The sequence below is a fragment of the Pyrus communis genome, chromosome 16 (assembly GCF_963583255.1).
Source record: "Pyrus communis chromosome 16, drPyrComm1.1, whole genome shotgun sequence".
Taxonomy (NCBI): Eukaryota; Viridiplantae; Streptophyta; class Magnoliopsida; order Rosales; family Rosaceae; genus Pyrus; species Pyrus communis.
In genome coordinates, this window is record NC_084818.1 from 240,308 (window position 1) to 261,234 (window position 20,927).

Sequence of the window (20,927 nt, forward strand, 5' to 3'; positions counted from 1 at the left end):
AATATTATATTTTTGTGAAACATTTTTCATGAGCATTAAGGAAAATTTGTAAGGCATCCAGAAGTGGACTTAAAATTTTTTTAGCAATAAATGTATATTTAGTAGACTATTTAAGTCAAAAGCCCAAAATATTGTTAAAATTGGGTTGCACCCTCAAGAATATAACGGAAAGTATTACTATAAATTTCAAACATCACGGTGAGGCGAAGTTGAAAAGAAATAGTTTGAATGACAATTTATGTACGAATTTGTAAAAACTGACTAAAAACTGTGAGTGTTAACCCATGTTTTTTTGGTCAAAAATGAAAATTTTATTTTTGTGAAATATTTTCCGTGAGTTTTAAGGAAAACTATATAAGATGTTTGGAAGCGGGTTTATGATTTATTGACCAACAAATGTATATTTAGTGGAATATTTAAGCCAAAAACAAAAAGAAGTAAGTGAAAAATACTATAGTGAGGACCAAAACATTGTCAAATGGGCTTCCACCCTCAAGAATCTCAATGGAAAGTCTCACCTTAATTTTCAAAACTTCACATTGAGGCGAAGGTGAAAATAAATTAATTGAATGGTGATTTATGTACGAATTTGCAAAACCAACTAAAAGTCGTGAGTGTTAACCCTTGTTTTTTTGGTCAAAAATGAAAATTTTTATTTTTGTGAAATATTTTCCTCAAGCATTAAGGAAAACTTTATAAGGTGTTTGGAAGCAGTTTTGTGATTTATTGAGCAACATATGTATACTTAGTAGAATATTTAAGCCGAAAACTAAAAAATAAGTGAAAAATAGAATTGTGAGGACCAAAACATTGTCAAACGGGGTTGCACCCTCAAGAATCTCAACGGAAAGTCTTACCTTAATTTTAAAAATTTCACGGTGAGGCGATGGTGAAAAAAAATAAATTGAACAAATGATTTATGTACGAATTTGTAAAATTGACTAAAAATCGTGAGTGTTAACCCACGTTTTTTTTGTCAAAAATGCAAATTTTTATTTCTGCAAAATATTTTCCGCGAGCATTAAGGAAAACTTTATAAGGTGTTTGGAAGTGGTTGTATGATTTATTGAGCAACAAATGTATACTCAGTAGAATATTTAAGCTGCAAACTGAAGAAAAAAAATATGTGAAAAATACAATAATGTGGACCAAAACATTGTCAAATGGGGTTCCACCCTCAAGAATCTCAATGGAAAGTCTCACCTTAATTTTCAAAACTCCACATTGAGGTGAAGCTAAAAATAAATAGATTGAACGGTGATTTATATACAAATTTGCAAAACCGACTAAAAGCAGTGAATGTTAATCTATGTTTTTTTGGTCAAAAATGAAAATTTTTATTTTTGCAAAATATTTTATGCGGGCATTATGGAAAACTTTATAAGGTGTTTGGAAGCAGTTTTGATGATTTATTGAGCAACAAATGTATACTTAGTAGAACATTTAAGTCGAAAACTGAAAAAATAAGTGAAAAATACAATAGTGAGAACCAAAACATTGTCAATTGGGGTTCCACCCTCAAGAATCTCAATGGAAAGTCTCACCTTAATTTTCAAAACTCCACATTGAGGTGAAACTAAAAATAAATAGATTGAACGGTGATTTATATACAAATTTGCAAAACCGACTAAAAGCAGTGAATGTTAACCTATGTTTTTTTGGTCAAAAATGAAAATTTTTATTTTTGCAAAATATTTTATGCGGGCATTATGGAAAAATTTATAAGGTGTTTGGAAGCAATTTTGATGATTTATTGAGCAACAAATGTATACTTAGTAGAATATTTAAGCCGAAAACTGAAAAAATAAGTGAAAAATACAATAGTGAGGACCAAAACATTGTCAATTGGGGTTCCACCCTCAAGAATCTCAACGAAAAGTCTTACCTTAATTTTCAAAATTTCATGGTGAGGCGAATATGAAAGCAAATAGATTGAATGATGATTTATGTACGAATTTGTAAAACAACTAAAAATCGTGAGTGTTGAACCATGTTTTTTTTTTTTTTTTGTCAAAAATGCAAATTTTTATTTTTGCGAAATACTTTCTGCGAGCATTAAGGAAAACTTTATAACTTGTTTGGAAGTAGTTTTATGATTTATTGTGCAACAAATGTATACTTAGTAGAATATTTAAGCCGAAAACTAAAAAAATAAGTGAAAAATACAATAGTGAAGACCAAAACATTGTCAAATGGATTGCACCGTCAAGAATCTCAACGGAAAGTCTTACCTTAATTTTCAAAATTTCATGGTCAGGCGAAGGTGAAAACATATAGATTGAACGATGATTTATCTGCGAATTTATAAAACTGACTAAAAATCGTGAGTGTTAACCCACGTTTTTTTGTTCAAAAATGAAATTTTTTATTTTTGTAAATATTTTCCACGAGCATTAAGGAAAACTTTATAAGGTGTTTGGAAGTGGTTTTATGATTTATTGAGCAACAAATGTATATTTAGTAGAATATTTAAGCCAAAAACTGGAAAAAAAAATGTAAACAATAATGTGGACCAAAACATTGTCAAATGGGGTTCCACCCTCAAGAATCTCAATTGAAAGTCTCACCTTAATTTTCAAAACTTCACATTGAGGTGAAGCTGAAAATAAATAGATTGAACGGTGATTTATATGCAAATTTGCAAAACTGACTAAAAGTCGTGAGTAGGGCTGGATCGGTATGGGATCTCATCCCGAAAATGGAGTCTCGAAACCCAAACCGATCCTTTTTGGGTTGAAAATCCAAATCGTGATCCCAAACCAAAATGTCGGTATTCCCAAATTTTGGGATTCTCGAAATATTTTCAAGATTTCGGTATGGTTTGGGTTTTCAATTCAATAAAAATTTGCCTTCTTGTTAATGGAAGAAGTTGATAAATTCAATTTCAACCTACAAATCGAGCATGCAAAGCAGAAAAGAAATCGAACAGGCAAAGCAGAAATCGACCATGGAAATCCATAAATCCAAATCAACCAAATCCACATAAAATTATTCCAGAAATCCCCAGAAAATTAATCAAGAAATCCAATTCCAAATCCAAACAATCAAAAGCTCTAAATCGTAAATCCCTAATTTATAAATCCTTATTCGAACCCTAATTCAGAGAAAGCTTCAGAGAGGATAGAGAAAGAGATGGGTTGAGCTTCGAAGATTTGAGAGAGCTTTCGACAGTAGCTCCTTACTCTCTCTGCTTCTCAACACGAAGAGTGCTGCTTTCTGCCTCAAGAGTCAAAACCAAACTTAAGAGCTTTCGGCAGTAGCTCCTTCCTCTCTCTTCCTCCCCCTGCTTCTCAACACAAAGAGTGTCATTCTCTGCCCCAAGAGTGCTGCTCTCTACGCCTTTTGTTAGTGGAAGCCAAAAGGCTCCTACTTTTGAGTTGGGAAGTGGGAACCGAAAGCCAAAGCCAATTTTGTGCCTTTCCTTTTTTTTTTTTAATATTATTTTTGTGCCTTCTGTTAGTGGAAGCCAAAAGGCTCATGCTTTTGAGTTAGGACGTGGGAACCGAAAGCTAAAGAAACAAGACATTTCGGGATTTCGGGAATACCGAACAAATGGGATTTGGAAACCAATCCCATACCGATTACTTTGGTATTTTTCGGGATGGGATTACCGAACTTCGAGATAGTTTTAGTTTGGGATTTTTTGGTTTGGGTTCAGGATTTATTCGGTTTGGTTTGGGATTTTTGGGATTTTTTTCCAGCCCTAGCCGTGAGTGTTAACCCATATTTTTTTGGTCAAAAATGAAATTTTTTATTTTTGACAAATATTTTCCATGGGCATTAAGGAAAACTTTATAAGGTGTTTGGAAGCGGTTTTATGATTTATTGAGTAATAAATGTATACTTAGTAGAATATTTAAACCGAAAACTGAAAAAATAAGTGAAAAATACAATAGTAAGGACCAAGACATTGTCAAATGGGGTTCCACCCTCAACAATCTCAATGGAAAGTCTAGCCTTCATTTTCAAAAATTCACATTGAGGCGAAGGTGAAAATAAATAGCTTGATTGGTGATTTATGTACGAATTTGCAAAACTGATTGAAAATTGTGAGTGTTAACCCACATTTTTATGGTAAAAAATGCAAATTTTTATTTTTGTGAAATATTTTCCACGAACATTAAAGAAAACTTTATAAACTATTTGGAAGCAGATTTACGATGTATTGAGCAAAAAATGTATATTTAGTAGAATATTTAAGCCAAAAACTAAAAAAATAAGTGAACCGTATAGTGGTGAGGCCCATAACATTGTCAAATGTGGTTCTACACTCAAGAATCTCAACGAAAAGTCTCACCTTGATTTTCAAAACTTCATAGTGAGGCAAAGATGAAAATAAATATATTGAACGGTGATTTATATACGAATTTGCAAAACCGATTGAAAAGCGTGAATGTTAACCCATGTTTTTTTGTGAAAATACAAAATTTTTATTTTCGCGAAATATTTTCCGTGAGCATTAAGGAGAACTTTATAAGGTGTTTGGAAGCATTTTTATGATTTATTTAGCAACAAATGTACACCTAGTAGAATATTTAAGCTGAAAACTAAAAAAATAAGTGAAAAATACAATAGCGAGGACCAAAACATAGTCAAATGGGGTTCCACCCTCAAGAATCTCAATGGAAAATCTTACCTTAATTTTTCAAAATTTTAGGGTGAGGCGAAGGTGAAAATAAATAGACTGAACAATGATTTATGTACAAATTTGCAAAGCTGACCAAAAATCGTAAGTGTTAACCCACGCTTTTTTTTTTTATCAAAAATGAAATTTTTTATTTTTGCGATATATTTTTTACGAGCATTAAGGAAAACTTTATAGAGTATTTAGAAGCAGATTTACAATTTATTGAGCAAAAAATGTATATTTAGTAGAACATTTAAGCCAAAAACTAAAAACATAAGTAAAAAATATAGTAGTGAGGCTCAGAACATTGTCAATTGGGGTTCTACACTCAAGAATCTCAACGGAAAGTCTCACCTTAATTTTAAAAAAATTCAAAGTGAGGCCAAGGTGAAAATAAATAGATTGAACAGTGATTTATGTTGAATTTGCAAAACTGACTGAAAACCTTAACATCCATGTTTTTTTGGGAAAAATGCAAATTTTTTATTTTCGCAAAATATTTTATGGGAGCATTAAGGAGAACTTTATAAGGTGTTAGGAAAGGGTTTTATGATTTATTGAGCAACAAATGTATACTTATTAGAATTTGTAAGAAGTTTTATGATTTATTGAGGAACAAATGTAAATTTAGTAGAATATTTAAGCCGAAAACTAAAAAAATAAGTGAAAAATACAATAGTGAGAACCAAAACATTGTCAAATGGGGTTCCACCCTCAAGAATCTTAACGGAAAGTCTTACCTTAATTTTCAAAATTTCACGGTGAGGCAAAATTAAAAATAAAATAGACAAAATAAATAGGAGTAAAAAAATAAGGGAAAAATACAATAGAATATTTATGCCGAAGCTAAAAATAAATAGACAAAAATTGTAGTGTGATCCAAATATAGCCAAAATGGGACCCCCATCTACAAAAATATTAATAAAAAGTCTTACATGAATTTTGAAAACCTCACGTTGCGGTGAAGGTGAAAGTAAATAAATTTTGCAATGATTTTTGTACAAATTTATAAAATTGCCTAGAAACAATGATGCTTAGCCTACGTTTTTTTTTTTTTGAGAAAAATGAATTTTTTTTAAAAAAAAATTTGCCTAATATTTTCCGTCAAGATTAAGAGTAACATTATGAGGCAACTAAAAGCGATTTTACCATTTTTTTTAGTACATCAACATTTTTACACTAAGGGGGGGAGTTCGGCTAACCACACAATGGGCAGCCTAATTTGGTATCGAATTCGCCATCAACGAGATTCGAACCTAAGACCTCTCACTTCCAAGTGAAGAGGAATACCACCAGACCGTAGTACTGAGTGGCGAAAACGATTTTACCATTTATTGAGCCACAAATGTATTTTAAAAAGAATATTTAAGTCGAAAACATAAATGAACAAAAATTGAAGTGAGCCCTAAACATTGCCAAAACGGGGCTCTATCTACAAGAATATCAACAAAAAGTCTTATATGAGTTTTGAAAACCTCAAGTTGAGGTGAAGATGAAAGCAAATAAAGTTTATGATTTTTGTATAAATATGCATCGCCAAGAAACCGTGATGGTTAATGACACCGTTTCTAACTACAATCTCTCATTTATATATTAATGACTATAGACATGAGAGCCTAACTCCCTCTTTTGAATGGTCAACGCCTTTGATCTTTATTCTTGCATGTCATTATGTCAATTGATTACGACAGTGTGTTCGATTGTCGTTCCTACAAGTTATAGCAGTTTCGATTTTGTTTTGATTCAATCCAGCCATTAAATTCCCAACAAAAAAAAAAAATATTATGCTGGTGAGGCCCTTGCCTTTAATGGCTTAGTAAAGAGTGGCACATGCTCATTACAACGTTGTTGTTTTGTTGTTTGAGATGATTAGGAGGAGTTGCAGCATTTTTCAAAGACCCAGCAAGAACAACACCCTTTCCATTTCAAACCATCTTCTCAACCAAAAGACCTTCCTCCTCATCTTCTTCTCCACTGCAACGCCCTCTGTAAATTTGTATAGCAGCCAGGACGACCCAGCAAAAGTAACAGCAACCCAGTTGTCAAATTGCACCACCTTACGAGAACTGAATCAAATTTACGCACATGTTATCAGAACCCACATGCTACGCTTCTACCCGGCCCCATTTCACTGGAACAATATTATACGATCCTACGCTCGACGAGATGCTCCCACCAAGGCTCTCTTTGTCTACGTTGCCATGTCTCGTGCCGGCGTTTTGCCTGATTGCTACACCCTCCCCATTGTTCTAAAAGCCCTCTGTGAGCTATTTGCTGTCCATATCGGCAGGCAGCTTCATTCCCTTGCCATCAGGCTCGGCCTCGACACCAACGAGTTCTGCGAGAGTGGGTTTATAAATTTATATTCCAAGGCAGGAGAATTTGAAAATGCACGCAACCTGTTCGACCAAAACCCTGACAGAAAGTTGGGTTCTTGGAATGCCATCATCGGAGGCCTTTCCCAAGGCGGCCGTGCCAAGGAGGCCATCGACACCTTCATCCAGCTCAGGAAGTGTGGATTCTTGCCTGATGATGTGACCATGGTGAGTGTCACTTCTTCTTGCGGAATTTTGAGTGACTTAGGCTTGGCTTTTCAGTTACATAAATGCGTTTACCAAGCAGCAAAAAACGTCGATAAATTGAAATTGAATACCTCCTTGATGATGTTGAATTCGCTTATAGACATGTATGGGAAATGCGGGAGAATGGACTTGGCTTACAGGGTGTTTTCAAGGATGGAGCAACCGAATGTTTCATCATGGACGTCTATGATCGTGGGTTATGCAATGCACGGGCATGTGAATGAAGCGCTTGAATGCTTTCGGTGCATGAGAGAGGCAGGAGTGAGACCAAATCATGTGACCTTTGTTGGGGTACTCAGTGCATGTGTTCATGGCGGGAATGTGCGAGACGGAAGATTTTACTTCGACATGATGAAAAATACATATGGGATAAAGCCCCACTTGCAACATTACGGATGCATGGTGGATCTTCTTGGCAGAGTGGGATTGCTTGAGGAAGCGAGAAAGATGGTTGAGGAGGAGATGCCAGTGAAGGCAAACTCGGTTGTCTGGGGGTGCCTGATGGGTGCCTGTGAGAAACATGGGAATGTGAAGATGGGGGAGTGGGTGGCTGAGCATTTGCAAGAATTAGAGCCTTGGAATGATGGGGCATACGTAGTTTTGTCTAATATATATGCCAGTAGAGGTTTATGGAAAGAGGTCGAGCGGGTACGATTGATTATGCATCGGAGAAAACTCGCCAAGGTTCCCGGTTATAGCATGTCAACAAGTGCAGATTGAGCGACATTCATGTATCACAAATGTGCCTGGAATTTAACAAGAATGAGCTAATAAAACAGTTGACATTATTTCTGTGGTAAATGCAATTTTTTTATGCATGTTTTATTCTGACATCCAAAGAAAGAAATTCTGTACAAATCAAATGTCCTAATTGACATAGCTGCTACAATATCTTCAACAATTCTATGAACTTTTATGCTCTAATGAACACGAACTTTTGTACAATCTACGCAATCAAGCTGTAATGTTGGTGCGGAAGAAATATCAAGGCTGTGATCTATTCTTCTTGGTCTTGACTATTTCCAGAAAGCTAACAGCTACCTCCTTATAGATACGAAGGATACCGAGTTAATATTTGACTTCCGTATCCATTGACCACGACTCATGCCAGCTGAAACAGTTTCCATATGACGGACTATGGCCCTTCCAGCGTTATTGTCCACTTCTTAACCGTTGAGCATAAGCGTTTCATGTCAACAGATTTCTTCAGTCACTAATTTCAAGTCGTAAACAACTGACAAGCTATTTCCCACACTCGAGCAAAGGACTGGGAAAACGAGTCTCAACCCAACATCTGGTTGCTGCTACCATGCAACCTCTTAATGTTTGTTCGCCACTGGTCTAGAAGAAATGTATTTTGCTTTTCTCCCAAATTCGATTCTTGGTACACCTGAGCTATGCATAAATAAGCATACAATTACTTAGGATCGTTCTATCCCTCTGATTTATCATCTGCCGCATAGCATCCCAAAACTAAATCAGTTCTGGAATATTTACGAGGCCTTTAGCTTGGATCCAACTTCTAGGTTCTCTAGAAATGAAATACCCAAATTACTCATGGAATGCAAAACATTTTCAGCTTCAAGTTCCTTTCCCACAGATTTATAACAATGCACTGCTGCGCTCAAAATAAACCTGTCTGCCTCTCCAGACTTACTGATCTGTTCAAAAAGCTTGATCCCTTCTTCTAAATGTCCATAGTCCATGTAACCTCTCAGCATAGTCTGATAACATGCCACGTCAGGGTTCAAACCAGCTCCATGTAGTTCTCCATAAATTCTTTCTGCTTCACCTATCAAACCCATTTTGGCAAAAGCGGAGAGTAAAAGGTTAAAATGCGCACAGGAGGGATGGACACCGTTTTCATGCATAGAGTTAATGGTTTCCTCTGCTTCTGAGTATTTCAGACTCTCTGTGTAAGCTCGAATTAGGGACAGGTAGGTAAAGGAGTCGGGTAAGCAACCATCTTGCTGCATGGCTTTGAATAATTCCTCTGCTTCTTGATAAAGGCCCCCAGCAGCATATACATTGATCATTATATTATAACTGACCTGATTTTCACGTAAAAGACAAGACATTACACTCAGATAGCAGCTTTACACTTCCAAATAATCGTGAACGTCAATTCATAAGAAATGTAATATTTTTCAACCACCAGGTTGCTTGGGATAAGCCATCCTGTTGCACCAAGATGTACCCTCTTGATTTATTAATGAGTAATTACTAATTAGTCAAAATAAATCTTTATTTATCCCTTTTTAAGTTTTAAATAATCTCAATTCTGCATACCATCCCAGGTTGTATCCCTTCTTCCCGCATTTTGCTGAATAGCATGGATGCTTCATGCCTTTTTCCTACAAAACAAACACATTGAAGCTATGAAGAATTACAATTTACAGACAACAAAGAAATTTGATAGCTGAAGAGTCTACGAGATATTCACTAGAAAAAGGAATGGGAACTTACCTGCTATGTATAGTTATAAAAGGTTAATTCCATTGACTGGTGAAAACGGCATTTAGGATTATATAATATTCCATCTTACTTAGCACCAATGAATTATATAAACTGTCAAGAGTGCCCACTTATAAGTGAAATGCTTCATAAATTCATGGAAGGTCTTTGTTACCATGAACTAAGCCAATAGAAATACTGTGGAACACCATTCAAATTTTTGTGACAATATCTAGAATTGTTTACATGGAGGGGGATTTAGAATAATACCAGCTTTCCCATAGTAGCTAACCAGATTCATATATGCCTTCTCATCCAAAGACAAACCCGAGTTGCGAGCCGTAGTGAGCATCTCTACAGCCTTTTCCAGCTTTCGACCTCGACCGTAAACACTGCACCCATAGTTCGCCAATATGAGCAGCTTTCGATATATCATTTTTACTAATCGCACAACAGAAAAAAGTATACAAAGCTATTACCTGATCATGGTGCTATATGTCCGAAGTGATGGAGCAACCCCCTCAGAAAGCATGCGCTCATAGATACTGGATGCAAAATGCAACCTACCTGCATCATGAAAATTACCAAGTTAATGCAAGCTTTCTTCTACTCAAGCATTTTTACTGAATAACTGAAGCAGCCCATATCAACCTGCTTCCAGCATAGCCTTAATAAAAGTATTGTATGCCACAGTATCAAGCTCCAAGTGGTGCTCAAGGCTTTCCCGGATGACATTCTCTGCTTCTCTATGTTTCCCTGGAGATGAGTTTTATTATGATTAAAATTGGTGCAAGGAAAAGTTATGTAGTAAATTAACAGCAATGATGGGCATGATGGTTTTATGCAGCTACGATGTGGTGTCATATTCGATTCTGAATAACACAATGATATTAGGGAAGCTGAAAAGCCTATTTATGCTATTTCTTATAAGATGGTCGAAATGATAAATGATGTATAAACTCGGTTGCTCTATCATCTGATAATCTATAATCTTTTGCTAGGCTAACAAAGCCTTCCAAATTCGTACCACTGTTAGTCAAAGCATTGACAACTATGCTGATGGCAACAGCATCCAGATCATGTCCTTCCTCTGTAAGTTGTCTGTAAAGTGCGTATACCTCCTGTGGTTTACCACACTTGGCATATGCATCAAGCATTGAGTTACATAGTAATTTTTTTGCTGAAGGAGAATCTGCAAATGCTGTAAATATTTCCAGGGCCTTTGTCAGCTTGCGTTTCTTTCCATATAAACTAATCAAAGAAGCAACTGTGGCATCATCCACCCTGCAGCCAAGCTTGGCCAATTGATCGATATGAGTTTCTGCTTTAAATGCATCACCTGCATGGAAATTGATGTCAAACTTCTTTAGAGGCATAAAAACTTACTCAGAGGTGACTTGCATCATAAGTGTAATGTTTTACTGAAAAAATTGGTAAGATTGAAGTTGCTTGCCTTCTCTAATAATGTTCTTAATGAGCTGACTAGCTATTGATAAGCCAACAGAAGTCACAGGCAATGATGCTAGAACTTTTTCTGTCTTACTGATATCGCCATCTGTCAGATAGAGACCGAGCACCAGCCCCAGGGCCACAGTGTCAGGCTGGTCAAAAGTCACAAATTTGCCTTCCTTGTGTTCACACATAATACTAGAAATTGTTTGGACGAATCTACTATCCTGGCATAATCCGCTTGTACCCAGTTCTTCTACAAACCGTTCAGCATCTCTAAGCATTCCCTCCTTGCAATATACTCTCACAACTGTCCTGCAAAGCTCCTCGTCAAAATCTACTCGGTCTCTTCTTATCTGAGTAATAAAATCCTTAGCCTTTTCCAATAAGTCCAGTTTTATATACAAATTGAGCATATCATTACAAGATCCTGCATCAGGGAGTCCAGTCTTGGATAGAGCCTGAAATGTTACTTCAGCAGAACTCAGATCCTCCTTCATAACATAACACTGCAGTAAGACAATATAAGCAAATCTTGAGAGCCAAATGTTTTTTCTAGACTTCATTAGTTCCATAACTTCTAAAGCTTTGTCGCAATTCCCTGAATTGAGATGGACTTGTGTCATTGCCAAATATGTTTTCTGGTCACCAAGTAAACCCAGCTGCTCCATCTCTTCAAAAGCTTTCTGAGCATCCTCGTAAAGACCAAGTTTTCCATATATTCTAATGAGCAAACCATAGATCACTTCATCCGCCGCAATTTTCTTCCTTTCCATTTCTGAAAAGAGAGAAAGGGCTTTGGAGTAATCCTCCTTCTTGTAATACAACGTCAGAAGTGAAGCACAAGTGTAGTTGCTCGGAACTATTCCTAGAGACCTCATGTCTTCATATAGTCTAAGAGCTTCATCGAATTTGCCATGTTTGGTGCTTAAACTGATGAGCAAACTATAAGTTGCCTCCTCAGGAACGATTCCAGCATTCTTCAACTCAATGAAATTCTTAAGAGCCTCCTCGTGGAGGCCTTCTTTGACGAGGGAGCCAATTACTACCGTATAAGTAAATTTATTAGGTACCACTTCAATGTCCACCATCTGCCTCCACATTTCTATGACCATTCCGTGGAGTGATTTCTTCTGCAAGGAGGACAACATAAAATTATAAACAGCAACAGAAAGTAGAATCCCCCTTTCTTGCACGGCTGAATAAAACGCCAGCATAGCCTTGTGACGCCCCCATCTGGCGTATGTACAGAGCATGGTACCGCAAGCAACTTCATCCGGTTCACACCCAGATTCGAGCATCTCCAAGAAGGTTTGCTCAGCCAGCTTGATCTTCCCGACTTGGCCATATGCCCGCAATACTAATGTGTAGACAATAACACTTGGGCGGTAGCTTAACTGTTGAAGCACAAGGTTGTGTATCATTACACATACACACACAGAAATGTACTACTAATCCCACCACAAAACAAAAACCCACATGAAAAACACGACGAAATTTCAGAGTCTTAAGAGTATTTACCAAGAAAAGCACAGTATTTTCTTTTCCTTTTCGGAGTTAAAAAAACAAATGAAATTGAAAAATTGAAAAAACGAAAAACATAGTGGCAGCTGAATTAAATGAAATGGAAATGGCTGAGAAAAAGGCAGGAAATTACCTGCAATTTCATCCAAGAGAACAAGTCCCTGACTTGCCTCCAGCTCTTCTGCTCCTTGAGCACCACACACATTTCTCTGAAGCTGAGCTTCCCGACGAAGGAGGCCATGACGGCGCGCATGTCGTACTTCCCCTCGGACTTCTCGGACAGCGCTCTGACGTGCTTAATGGCGGCGACGACATGGCGGCCGTAGAGGTGGCCGTTCCTGTCGTCGTGCAAGTAGCTGACCATCTGCTCGGGGGTCCGCTTAATCCACTTGGGGGTTTGGGCCTGTGGTCCCTGGTTCCGGCGGAGGGCGCTGAGGTAGTTGGCCTTGGCCTTGATGATGCGGCGGGCGTTGTCGTCGGAGAGGGGCTTTTTGGGGTTCTTGGACCTGGGTTTGGGGCGGTCGGGGTTGTTGCCGTCGCTGAGAGACCAGGGGTCCGGGCTCACCGAGGACTGTACTACGATGTTGGTGAAGGTGGTTTTAGGTTTCGTGGAGGTCGAGGGAATTTTGAAGGCGGTGGTGTTGGATTGGGAACAATGGGAGGACAGCAGTGGACAGGTGCACAACAAGGAAGAGGAGTACGTTGTCAGCGACTCCATTTCCTTTTCCACGGGAAAAGACGCCACCACAAAAACCACCGCCGCGACTCTACTCTACAGACACTAGAGGGTCGAGTAGAGAGGATAACAATGGTAATATCAGTTAATTCATTAAAAAAATGAAATTGGACCATTCGTCCTAAATTAAGACCAATCTTGAAGATTTTTTTTTTTTTTTTTTTTTTTAAGTACAACGATATATTTTATACTAGATGAAGGAGGAAGTTCGGTTATGACACATAATAGGTAATCTAATTTAGTATTGAATTCAACATTCACGAGATTCTAACATAAGATTTCTCACTTACGAGTGAAGAGAAATACACTAGTTGCTGTTAGAGTTTTGGTTTTTGAATTAAAAGTCCGACTGTCATGCACTTAATTGTTAAAACTATAATAGAATTGGCTCAAAACTACAATTAATCAAAGTTGGATTGAAATTCAACCTAGTAACTTACTCGGAAGTGAAATGAAATTATATTTATTTCTGATTTCAAATGTGCGTGCGTTAATTTTCCCAATTCATTCTCTCTCTCTCTCTCTCTCACGATATTTCGAATTTTCCTGATTCATTATCTGATGCCCTTGAGGTTCACGATTCATGACTTCGCACATCCCATCCCATGTAAGTAGAGGCGTGTGACACAGAACGTTCATGTCGCACATATTATCTGGACACCACCATATCATGAATGAAACCAAGCATTCGAACGCTGAAAGACAGACGATGAACAATAACTTGCGAAAATGTAAGACGCCGTACAGAAGAAACTGTCGAATTAATCCTATCATTCTATTCTTGTAGGTGAACAATTCTCTTCAGACTACGTAAACAGTCCACTTTGAATTCTACTACGACGGAACGGAGGCCTAAAAACAGTAAAACTAGCAAAAGAATGGGATAACAATTACAATAGCACATATTGGACATGCAAATCATTTGCCACGGCCAACATCCTCCCGAGTATATCAAACCAACCAAGACTCATCTGCTTCTTTGTAACCTAAACTACATCCAACTTATGGCAATATCTACCGACGACAATCATGAGGGTGCGGGATGACCTATTCACTTCCGGCAAACTACTCTCCACAATATACACATATGCTTACACTATTGTCCATGGTGCTCATGCTTGACACGTGATTTCAGTATTCCGGGACGGGGCGGTGACATGGGCGGTGCTCTAACTGGTGTGTTCATTGAAGCAAGAGGGATCTGTGGCTGATACATGCCTGACATGCTACAACCTTCGCCTCCATCTACCGTCAAATTTTGTGTCGCATCATCACTCTGCTGCCTATTACAAAAATTCATTGCCTTCAAAACATAATTATCATCATGGAGCTCAAATGGGGTGCTGCAAAAACAAGACGATATACAATCAAAACATTAAAAAAATGATGACTGCAAAACTTTAACGATTGAAAAAACTTTTTCTTGAGCTATTACACAGAGACAGAGTTGACCCATTAACAGCGCTTCGGGCTCAAGTGCCATACTACTTGCGTCAACTATCTCTACTTGTGTCCTCAGCGGACAATCATGTATACATGTTACTACCAACTATCACGTCGCTCTGTTTGCAACAATATAAGAATGAAAGTTACCTATTGAAGTCAAAATGCACCAGCTGCATATCTTCTGATATTTCCACCTCAACAGTTGCATGAGGGCGAGTCTAGGGATAAAAGAAATAGATAAATAATAAGTACAAGGCATGATAAAGCAACTCAGACTATAGGTAAAACTCAAACGCCAAACGATAATATAAGGCACTTCTGATCTCTCCAGGTAAAAGTTAAAAGAAAAATACTAATACACCTGCTAAAGCATCTAGGAAAAGAAGGGTACAATCAGTGACCAAATTATTAGTGTGACAACAGAAGTAATCAAGAATCAGATAACAACAAACTTGCAAAAAAGGATTCTGACAGCAAATTAGTCAAGTAAAGCTAATCATGTGCTTGTTCTTATTTAGAACGGGATTGAAGAGTTATAGTTGGTATAAAATATGGTATATCTTGTATCAAGCAGAAGGTTACGTGTCACATATCCCAAACCAACCAACCAAATCATACCAACCCATCAAATACAAACCATTTTGTTTTCGTGCACCATACCTCAAAAAAGCACTACTTTCTAAACTATCGCTCAAAATATGTAGTCATGAAACAAGGGAAACCTTGAGAAGAAAACTTGCCTGCACAAGAATGAAAGGTAAAGCCACGCCTCCACTGGGCGCATCTCCAGTGTGGTATAATTCCTCATTCCGTTGTATCAGATTTTGAAGACCTACGTACTGATAAAAGAGATAAGAAGTAAGTGTGTGCAGACACTGATCTACATGGTTCAGCGCATCCTATCATTCAGACATGTTTTCACAGAACATTAGTAATTATAGTCGTCAAATCAAGCACATACAAAAACCTCAACTGAGCCAAAGTCATGAAGCATGAAATAATAGACAATAGCTATTCATTACTTGTTCCTCCAGCTCTTGCAGATATGCAGCTTTCTTTTCGATCCTATTCCTCAATCCCATGCGCTCGGTCTACATTTAATACAGGTATAAGTAGTTTTATAATCTCAAACTTGGTCTACAACGGTCAAAAGACAATAAACCACTTAATATACAAGAGACCAAATATAGACTGCAATCAGACCTTCAGTTCTTCAATATCATTCAGGCTTGTACGAGGTAAACCCTTCCATTGTATTTCTTTTTTATCTTTAGATATAATATCCATTGCCATAAGAACATTCAGGGCATCATATACCCTTCGCCTGATGTTCTTCTCATCATCTTGTTGCTGCTAAATAAATTTGAACCCAAGAAAGGAAAAAGTCAGCAAATTCATTCCCCTTTTCTTCCCAGACAACTGCAGATGTATCAGCTTAGTTATCAAACCTGATCAGGGGATGTAACAGCATTACTAGGGTCGGCAAACTCCGCTACAAGTTCATCTGCAACCTGGAATGCACTTCAAACTCTTAGGAGCAGAACTTATTTACATGCGGATCTTGAGAAAACTCTATTATCTGTTATGTCAATTTTAAATCACATTGCACCCCTCTATTAATGATAACAACATTGCCTAATGGCTTCAGATGATGTTGATATTTAATTGACCTCTGAGATTATACCACCCTCTGTAACAACAAGGTCATTCACTCACTATGACTAAGGACTAAGGAGTAAGGAACACCTCAGTAGTTAGAGGAGAAACGTTAGAGGAGAAACACTAGAGTCACTAGCCTGCGAATTAACTTTCTTGAGCACCAAACAGGCAGCCACACATGTCAAATGGTTGTTTGATGAAAAAAATCCAAATTTTTTAATTATCAATCCTTGATTTGATGGATGCTAGAATAACCTATTAGATCAAGATATGCATGAACCCTACCAGTTTAAACACGCAAACAAGTACTGCAGGGAAAGAAATGCTCCCTGATATAATACTTAATCCATTCGATATATAGGACAGGACCAGGAGTGAGCACTAATAGGGCAAAAAGGAAAAAGAACAAAATGCACAAACAGTCAAACTGAAACCATCTAACCTCATTATAAGTGGTTCTTCCCTTGCTCTCCACTTTCTCACACACTGGACACAAGCAACACAGAATCAGAAAATCAGGGGAGAAGAAGTATAAGCATGGATGAAAATAACAACAACGTCCATCCCTTAAATGCAATTCATAGCCAGCTAAATTCAACCACCTTTTTGGAAGGCAAAACAGGATGTAAAGAGAAAATAAGATAAGACAAGATAGCGATCAATGAAGCACCTTTCATGCTGAATTGGCGTAGTCCTCTTCCATTCTTATCACCTGCCACGGCCCGTTGCCCTCGCTTCTTCTTCTTGCTACTGTTCAAAGCAATAATCATTTAGGGCAACTAAAAAATTTAACAAGTGCCGTAAATGAATCAATGTCAATTGTCAAACAAATGTTTTACAAACATGTCCACAACTCAGCGTCCTGATTTCGGCTCTTCATTCCCATATATTTAGCCTAAAGTAGAGCGCTAGTTATCTCAATCTAATCGATGATGAGAGAGCCGAAATCAGGATTCCGAAACTAAACAATGTGGCTGCATATTCTACGAATGTATGCGGTGGACATGCATATAATCAGAGATTCAGAGGACTCAAATGATAAACAAAACGAAGTAGTAAACAAATAAACTATATACAAGCCAATAAAATTAGACAAACAAGAAAATGAGCAGCATATGAATATATTTATAATTACACAGAAATAAATAAAATAATTCGTTTCTGTGCCCTAATAAGACCTGAAGCAGAAAGAGAAGGGAGGGAGGGAAGTGACTGACCCAACGGCGCCTTGGGAGCCAGCGTCATCGCCGTGAACGTCGGGATGGTTCAATCGAAGAAAACTGTTGTCGCCGGCGGGCGTGGCCATGGTCTGCTCACTGCGGCTGGAGGGCGAGCCCACGCTGCCGCTCATCGACACGGACTGACCCCCGGCCATGTCGTCGTCTTCCTGCCCTACTCTCTCTCGTCCTGGTTGCTGCTGGGACCTTGTCCCCATCCTAATTCCAACCACACCACACCACTGGAATCTGGTATTAATCGGAGAATTAATTAATTAATAATCCGTATTAATCTGTATTTACGGGACGAAACCAATTGAATTCAAATCAATTAGGCGAGCTGATCTTTGCAGTTTATAGGTGTCTGCGTGAATCTTGATTCTTCAAACCTCCTTCAAGATTCAAATAACGAAGAAGAAGAAGGTGAAATCAATCAGTCGTGCCAGTCCTAGAGAGAGCCCTAATAAAGCTCGCCAAACCAAATGCCACGACTAAAGTTTTTTAGTAAATATGGTTTTTTTAAGTGCTGTTACATTTATTATTTATTTGTATTATCTCTTTAGTAAAGTTAGGATTTACCAACATATATAGATCTCACTTTGATTAATGATAGTAAATATAGCAGTTTTGTTATTTTTTAGGGTATATTCAGTTAGGAGTATCTATGATTTAAATGAGTTTATAAAAGTTGATGAGTATTCAATCAAGATTTTAAAATAATTTAGGCTCTCTAAAAATCCCAATATATTCATTCTGGACTTTGAATCCGGATCCTCTTTGTGAGAATCTCGGGGATCTGTAAATCATATTCATTCATCGTACATCGTACGGTCAGAAATCATTTTAAATATTTTTATTTAAAATCAAATACAAATAATATCTAACAAAAATTGATCATACGAAGTAAGATGAACGAACACAATTTGCGGATCCTCACCAAAAGGATCCGGAGAGGATCCTGGGCTTTAAGGGTGTAATGAATTTGGATTTCAGATAATTTAATAAACTTTATAAGTGATAGATTTTAAAGAATTTTAATAAACTCTATAATGGATTTTAGCACATTTATATGAATTTGTATATGGAAATAGAAACCAAAGTATATATATGATCCACCTTTGTTTGTAATCCCAACAAAGAATAAAGATGAATCCCCAGGAGGTAAGCCCGAAAGTTATACCAAAGTTTGTATAGAAACCACAGTTTGTATATGGTCCACCGGTGACGGAACGCGACTGGTTGAAGAATTCTGCCAAGATATGGGAATTGGTGAAGAGCTCTCCGGTCATTGCAGAATACATACAGCAGAATACTTCTAAGTTGTGGAATGTTTAAGAGATAAACAGCTCCAATGGCCGATGCCTGCCCTTCGTAACTCTCCTCTGGCATTCAGTGTCTAGTTTAGCTCTCGATCAGCGAAGGAAATCGATAGTTGGAGAATTTGATGTCTTTTTTCAAAGATTCAGTGACATTTTTGTACTCCTGTTTTCCTTTGCTTGGTGGTTCGTCTACTTTTGTCGTAATTTACAGTGAATCGAAGCCGAGTATACGAGTATCGAATGACCTGAATTTCATCGACACAGAGAATTTGATCGTGCAACAAAATCCGTTCCAAATTGGTAAACAATAACTTTTCGCTTGAAATGGATAGTGCAGCAAGGTGGCAAGTTTCGATCTAAAATTCATTCGATTTCCAATTAGACAAAAAAAGCATTACAATGGGATGGGGTTGAGTAGAGCGTTGACAAGTTATCTCATAAGCTACTCTAACATTGCATCCACTGAAGCTTCGGGGGTGGCAGCAGCAGCCGCCTTAGAAGATTTTCCTTTCTTCTTACCTGTCCGTTAAGAAAACCAGAAAAATTGAGCACTTGCGAAGATCACAACGGCAAAACAAACATAACAACGTATGAAGGGATGAGAAGCGAGAATATCAAAGTAAAACTTACCTTTGCCTTTTAGTTGTTTGATCTTGAGACTCTTCTTCTTCATGGGAAACTTTGAAGAAGAAGTCTTGGTGTCTTTAGATTCTTCTACTCCTACAAACAAAAGACCTTATGTCAGCTTCTTGGTATAAACTCCATTGAATTTGACAGAAGCAAGTTAACTAACAATGCGTTGTTTAATTTGGCATACAACGATTAAAGAGTTAATTAATCATGATTTTGGAGCTTGATTATGTAATAGCAAAAGTCGCGCATGAATCCGAATATCAAGTAAGACGTTGTCGACGAAAGATTAAGAATAAACGGAGAGATTGAGAGGAGGAGTTACCATCAGCATCGGCAGCAGCCATTTCGATATCTTGCATAGTTATAAGTCCCTTCTTCACAGCCTCGTTCTGATCCTGAAAACAATTTTTTTTTTTTTTTTTAACACAACAATTAACGAATTATAACAACAAATACACACAGATACAGTAATTAAAATTAGATTTTGACGGAGTGAGTAATCAAGGGGCAAACGAATACGAATATAAAATTAGTAATGAGAGGAAAGCGTACTCGGCGCCATTTTTTCAAGAGCTTGCGCTTGCGCTTGCCGGAGATGGAGAGGGGTTGGGCCTTGTTGTGGAGCTTCCCGGTGGTTGGGTCGCCGTGAACCGATCTCTTCTTCTCTGCTTTCTGCGCTCTCCTCCTCTTCTGCACCTCATTGAACTTCGCCATCTCTCCTCTCTCTCACTAACCCTAGCCACCGCCAACTGCTTCAACTTGAAAGGAAATTATTGTCGAAGTTGTTTTACGAGTTACAACTACGACGGCTGATGTGGATCGGATCTTCTCAGTAAGCCCAGTCGAATACAATAAAAGGTTTTTGAGCTGACCCCAAGGCCCACACGAGTTTCAAATTTGGTTGCTGTTAAGGGCACCCAAAAATTTCTGAACACCACACCCAAGACTTCTTCAAAGAGTTTTAAATAATTTTTTCTTAAAAAAAAAAAATTAAATAAAAATACACATGGCTCTGTCGACCTAAAAACTCTTAAAAATTCTAACCCTTTTGGGTTTTTTTTCTTTTTTCTTTTTTTGAGTATATCAATATTTTTACATTAAGAAAAAAAAAAAAAAAAACCCAGCAAAGCCACACAATAGGCAACCTAATTTGGTATCGAATTTGACATCCACAAGATTCGAACATAAGACTTCTTGACATCCACAAGATTCGAACATAAGACTTCTTACTTTAAAATGAAAAGGAATACCACCAAACCGTTGTACTAAGTGGCAACCGTC

General features: G+C 37.5%; 4 protein-coding genes across 6 annotated transcripts; 1 reads left to right on the forward strand and 3 right to left on the reverse strand.

Moving 5' to 3' along the window:
* Positions 1 to 6,318: 6,318 nt before the first annotated feature.
* LOC137721229 (pentatricopeptide repeat-containing protein At1g77170, mitochondrial) lies at positions 6,319 to 8,030 on the forward strand. The gene has a single exon (XM_068460329.1). The coding sequence runs from the start codon at positions 6,493 to 6,495 to the stop codon at positions 7,927 to 7,929; it is 1,437 nt and encodes a 478-aa protein (XP_068316430.1). The 5' UTR covers positions 6,319 to 6,492; the 3' UTR covers positions 7,930 to 8,030.
* Positions 8,031 to 8,410: 380 nt separating this feature from the next.
* On the reverse strand, positions 8,411 to 13,446 carry LOC137721228 (pentatricopeptide repeat-containing protein At5g27270). The gene is made up of 8 exons (XM_068460328.1): positions 12,770 to 13,446; positions 11,117 to 12,509; positions 10,691 to 11,002; positions 10,315 to 10,419; positions 10,143 to 10,230; positions 9,934 to 10,055; positions 9,499 to 9,563; positions 8,411 to 9,260 (listed from the first exon to the last, which is right to left on the reverse strand). Exons 1-8 carry the CDS (start codon positions 13,352 to 13,354, stop codon positions 8,703 to 8,705), a joined length of 3,228 nt encoding a protein of 1,075 aa, XP_068316429.1. The 5' UTR covers positions 13,355 to 13,446; the 3' UTR covers positions 8,411 to 8,702.
* Positions 13,447 to 14,118: 672 nt separating this feature from the next.
* On the reverse strand, positions 14,119 to 18,183 carry LOC137720710 (transcription factor-like protein DPB). 3 transcript variants are annotated; one of them, XM_068459817.1, is made up of 9 exons: positions 17,695 to 18,183; positions 17,148 to 17,224; positions 16,920 to 16,963; positions 16,267 to 16,329; positions 16,022 to 16,171; positions 15,841 to 15,909; positions 15,559 to 15,657; positions 14,966 to 15,036; positions 14,119 to 14,715 (listed from the first exon to the last, which is right to left on the reverse strand). In XM_068459817.1, exons 1-9 carry the CDS (start codon positions 17,910 to 17,912, stop codon positions 14,469 to 14,471), a joined length of 1,038 nt encoding a protein of 345 aa, XP_068315918.1. In that variant the 5' UTR covers positions 17,913 to 18,183; the 3' UTR covers positions 14,119 to 14,468. The 3 variants fall into 3 exon arrangements, with proteins under 3 accessions (XP_068315918.1, XP_068315917.1, XP_068315916.1); XM_068459816.1 differs by having other exon boundaries at positions 16,022 to 16,168; positions 17,148 to 17,227; XM_068459815.1 differs by having other exon boundaries at positions 17,148 to 17,227.
* A 1,062-nt stretch (positions 18,184 to 19,245) lies between these two features.
* LOC137720620 (uncharacterized) lies at positions 19,246 to 20,420 on the reverse strand. The gene is made up of 4 exons (XM_068459708.1): positions 20,199 to 20,420; positions 19,969 to 20,041; positions 19,644 to 19,733; positions 19,246 to 19,532 (listed from the first exon to the last, which is right to left on the reverse strand). Exons 1-4 carry the CDS (start codon positions 20,358 to 20,360, stop codon positions 19,456 to 19,458), a joined length of 402 nt encoding a protein of 133 aa, XP_068315809.1. The 5' UTR covers positions 20,361 to 20,420; the 3' UTR covers positions 19,246 to 19,455.
* Positions 20,421 to 20,927: the final 507 nt, after the last annotated feature.

Excerpts from the sequence above, each read along its gene's own strand:
- LOC137721229 (XM_068460329.1), top strand. The coding sequence starts at position 6,493 with ATGATTAGGAGGAGTTGCAGCATTTTTCAAAGACCCAGCAAGAACAAC.
- LOC137720620 (XM_068459708.1), bottom strand. The coding sequence starts at position 20,360 with ATGGCGAAGTTCAATGAGGTGCAGAAGAGGAGGAGAGCGCAGAAAGCA. Across the intron at positions 20,042-20,198 it reads TCTTGAAAAAATGGCGCCGA|GATCAGAACGAGGCTGTGAA; the intron begins GTACGCTTTCCT and ends AATTGTTTTCAG. Across the intron at positions 19,734-19,968 it reads GGCTGCTGCCGATGCTGATG|GAGTAGAAGAATCTAAAGAC; the intron begins GTAACTCCTCCT and ends TTTTGTTTGTAG.
- LOC137720710 (XM_068459815.1), bottom strand. The coding sequence starts at position 17,912 with ATGGGGACAAGGTCCCAGCAGCAACCAGGACGAGAGAGAGTAGGGCAG. Across the intron at positions 16,172-16,266 it reads CTGTTACATCCCCTGATCAG|CAGCAACAAGATGATGAGAA; the intron begins GTTTGATAACTA and ends AAATTTATTTAG. Across the intron at positions 15,910-16,021 it reads ATGATATTGAAGAACTGAAG|ACCGAGCGCATGGGATTGAG; the intron begins GTCTGATTGCAG and ends TATTAAATGTAG.
- LOC137721228 (XM_068460328.1), bottom strand. The coding sequence starts at position 13,354 with ATGGAGTCGCTGACAACGTACTCCTCTTCCTTGTTGTGCACCTGTCCA. Across the intron at positions 10,056-10,142 it reads ACATATAGCACCATGATCAG|TGTTTACGGTCGAGGTCGAA; the intron begins GTAATAGCTTTG and ends CTATGGGTGCAG. Across the intron at positions 9,261-9,498 it reads AAGGGATACAACCTGGGATG|GTCAGTTATAATATAATGAT; the intron begins GTATGCAGAATT and ends CGTGAAAATCAG.